At 32.4% G+C, this 3,374-nt stretch overlaps 1 protein-coding gene across 1 annotated transcript in view; it reads right to left on the bottom strand.

Moving 5' to 3' along the window:
* LOC117180363 (transcription initiation factor IIA subunit 1) overlaps nt 1-2,656 on the bottom strand; it is a 24,319-nt gene extending 21,663 nt beyond the window's left edge. The window contains exons 1-2 of the mRNA XM_033372825.1: nt 2,486-2,656; nt 1,738-1,945 (exon numbers count right to left, since the gene is read on the bottom strand). Of these exons, the coding sequence (XP_033228716.1) occupies nt 1,738-1,945; nt 2,486-2,509 (232 nt within the window). The 5' untranslated portion in view covers nt 2,510-2,656. The remainder of the gene's footprint in view (nt 1-1,737; nt 1,946-2,485) is intronic.
* Between the last annotated feature and the right edge of the window lie 718 nt (nt 2,657-3,374).

Below are 3,374 nucleotides of genomic sequence, written 5' to 3'. Positions count from 1 at the left end.
ACGTTTTTTCATGGAGTAACGAAGAAAAAGTTTGTCCTGGAAATCTAGATGATCAAGTTTTTCTGTCTGATAATGTACGGAAAAAAATATTATCTATGTCACATGTGGAGTTATTTGAATGCTTTTTCTCCAGAGAAATAAAAATCTATATCATAGAAGCTAGCCAAGAAAATGGCTTACAAATATCTACAGAAGAACTAAACACTTTCATAGGTATATTAGTGCTGTCATTCTACAATATCCGAAATAATCAAGAAGAGTATTGGGAAACTGAACCCCTTGTAAAATGCTCTCCTGTAGCTTTAGCAATGAGCTGCAATCTATTTCGTGAAATCAAATCAAAAATAAAATTTTCAAAAACTGAGGATGCTAATGATAAAGAGAAAGCATGGAAAGTTCGTAAAATATTAAATTTATTCCGGCAAAATATTCAACAATTTGGTTTTTTCTCAACAACACTTTCAGTTGATGAAATGACGGTTCGATTTTTTGGTCGTACGAGCTTGAAACAGTATCTGCCTTGTAAGCCTGATCGATATGGGATAAAGCTCTGGGGCTTATGTGCAGCCAATGGATATCTATTCAATTTAGACGTTTATTGTGGCAAAAATCATCCAAGCATTGGAATAAATTTATTAGCATGTGCACTTGGCTCCAGAGTTGTTTTACAAATGATCAATCCACTTCTCAATGGCCTTTCACGAAAAAAATTATCTGAGGATCGTACAAAGTAAGTCATGATGGCAACAGTGGGATGAATTTTATCAGTGTAATAGACTCAAAACAAGTCTCTATTCTTTCCACAGCGTGTGGTATCACTCCCATAACCCCAGTGAAAAGATTTTCACGAGCTGCTCAAGAGAGAGTAGAACTAGGATTTCCTCGAGCTTTTTCTTTGAATAATAATTACATGGGAGGGGTAGATTTGCACGATTTCAGATGCAAAAAAGCTTCTCCATCCATTACTTCAAAGAAATGGACTTTTAAAATTTTTTCACGAATAATAGAATCATCAATTACAAATGCTACCGTAATTTGGAAAATTTGCAACAAGAATACAATTGAAAATTTATCTTTGTAAATACCCTAAAATCGTTAAAATCATTTGGACTTTCTTCAATTTATAAAAATCTATTAAAAATTACTTGAAATCTTAAAATATACTCTTGAAAATTCCTTTGAATTTTTCTAAATAACCTACAATTTTTAAGACCCTTTGAACCCCCTTCGAATTATCGAAATCTATTAAAAATGTCGTATAACCTTTAAAAATACCCTAAAATATTTCAAATCCTTTCAAGATTTTTAACGCTCTTGAAAATACCTTGAATAATCTTAAAATACCCTAAAAATTTTAGAAATACTTTGGAATCAATTCAAATTATTGAGTTGATCTTTAGAATCCTTTGAAATCAATTTAAATTATTAAAGTCTATTGAAAATGCCTTAGGATTTTTTAAAAAAACCCTAAAATTTTAAAAAATCCAATGGAATCAATTGAAATATATTAAAAATTCTTTGGAATGTTAAAAAATGCCCTAGAATTTAGTTATTAAAGTGCTTCCTACATAAATTTTTCTTCTTCAAAATCCCTGACTACCTGACCAAAAAAATTCACTGACTTCCAGGATTTCTCTCATCTGGGGCCACCCTGACATCTAAATTTCTTTGTGATATTTAATTCCCCTGAAACATTTTAGAAAGAACGAAAAAGATATATTTTTTTCAAAGTTTAACCTTTACTAATGTTGGCCGTCTTATGGATAACTTGAGGTGGCTGAGGTTCTGGGGGATCTGGATTTAACTCGACAGCTTTGCTTGATATCAATTTTGTCTCCCATATCTGTTTGAGTTCCTGCAAAACTTGTTCGTCAACTCCTTCATCCAAAAACGCCTCACGCACTCCTGATATAACATCCTCTATCACGGTGTTGTAAAGCTTTAACTGAAAACACAATGTCCATATTGAAAAAATAAAAGGAACAAAAGAAACACGATGAAATATCAACAATTACAATATTTTTTCAAGGAAATTTCACAACCTGAATACACATAATTTACTCAGTTTATCTTAACACTACCTAAATAAAACTCAAGTTTCAAACATATTTAATTATAATTAACATTACGTACACAAGATGAGAAAATTACACGTGTATAATACGTTACATTGTTTACTCAGATAAGATTTTTGATCATGGAAAAGTACAAGACATAATTGATTTATATTGAAACGTTTTAGTCAGTTTAAAGATTTGACTTCTTCGCTCAGGTTTCATACAGAAAAACATGTAAAGATAACGAAAAGGACAGGAAAATTGCAAGGAAAATTGAAGTGAAAATTGTACAGAGTGGAGTGTTAAAATGCTTGTGCTTCCAGGTAACCATGATCGTTTGCGAAACTCGAAAGACGTGACACATGTACGTAGCAATTTCTGTTAGTGGGTTTGCTTTCGCTTTTAAAATTGCATTTCTCGTTACTCACCACGCTGGTTTGACTGAGGGCCATTGTTGGATGATTCGTATTGTCAATCAAACGAAAAACAATACCAATAATCCTAAATCAACGTTGCCCCTCAATGCCGAAGTGTTCCTCAATGCAGAGCTCTTTTATACTGTCTCATCGACTCCCATTACATATGAACAACTGCTGCCAACTGACAATCTTGTAAAATGAAAATGGTTAAAAACGTTTCGTTATTGACTACAACATGAAGCTCAGCAACTCACCATGTAGATTGTGCTATGTGAAGGGTAATTCACTCTACATATTTTGTTCATAATTTTTCGTTTAAAAATAAGGGTACTGTCACACCTCTGCCAGCCTGCCCGGTGCTGGCAGACAGCTGTCCGAGACCGTTCACACCTTGGTTCTTCCGTATATGGAAAATCCTGAAATCGCGCGGGAATTTTAAATATTTAAAAATTTTTTAATCAAATAAACCAAGTGTTTATATTTAAAATTGACAATTATGATAATGAGTTAAATTTTTCCAATATAATGTAAAAATAAAAAATAAAATACTTAGCCATAAATTGAGTATTTCAGAAATTGTCAAGTATTTCCAGAAAAGTCATTTTGTCAGTCGTAGTGTTTCTTTATTCTTATCTGGTGTTGATGTCCTGTGTCGCGCAATCGAAGAAAATATATTGCTGTAAGTGAAATAAATCAGTTTGTATGCTCTTGTACAATGTAAATATTTTTTTAAAGGTGAAATTTCAAATTCCTATAGGAATCGTCAACTTTGTGCAAAATTAATGGAATGGATAATGTACGTTGTACGGAAATATTTGTACAGTACTCGAATGAGTAAGTTAGTGGAATGGGAAAAATATTGAATATCTCACGCCTTTGTATGAGCAATCCATGTTTG

The sequence above is a fragment of the Belonocnema kinseyi genome, chromosome 9 (assembly GCF_010883055.1).
Source record: "Belonocnema kinseyi isolate 2016_QV_RU_SX_M_011 chromosome 9, B_treatae_v1, whole genome shotgun sequence".
In the NCBI taxonomy this organism is placed as follows: Eukaryota; Metazoa; Arthropoda; class Insecta; order Hymenoptera; family Cynipidae; genus Belonocnema; species Belonocnema kinseyi.
This window is presented reverse-complemented; position numbering and strand designations above follow the sequence as displayed.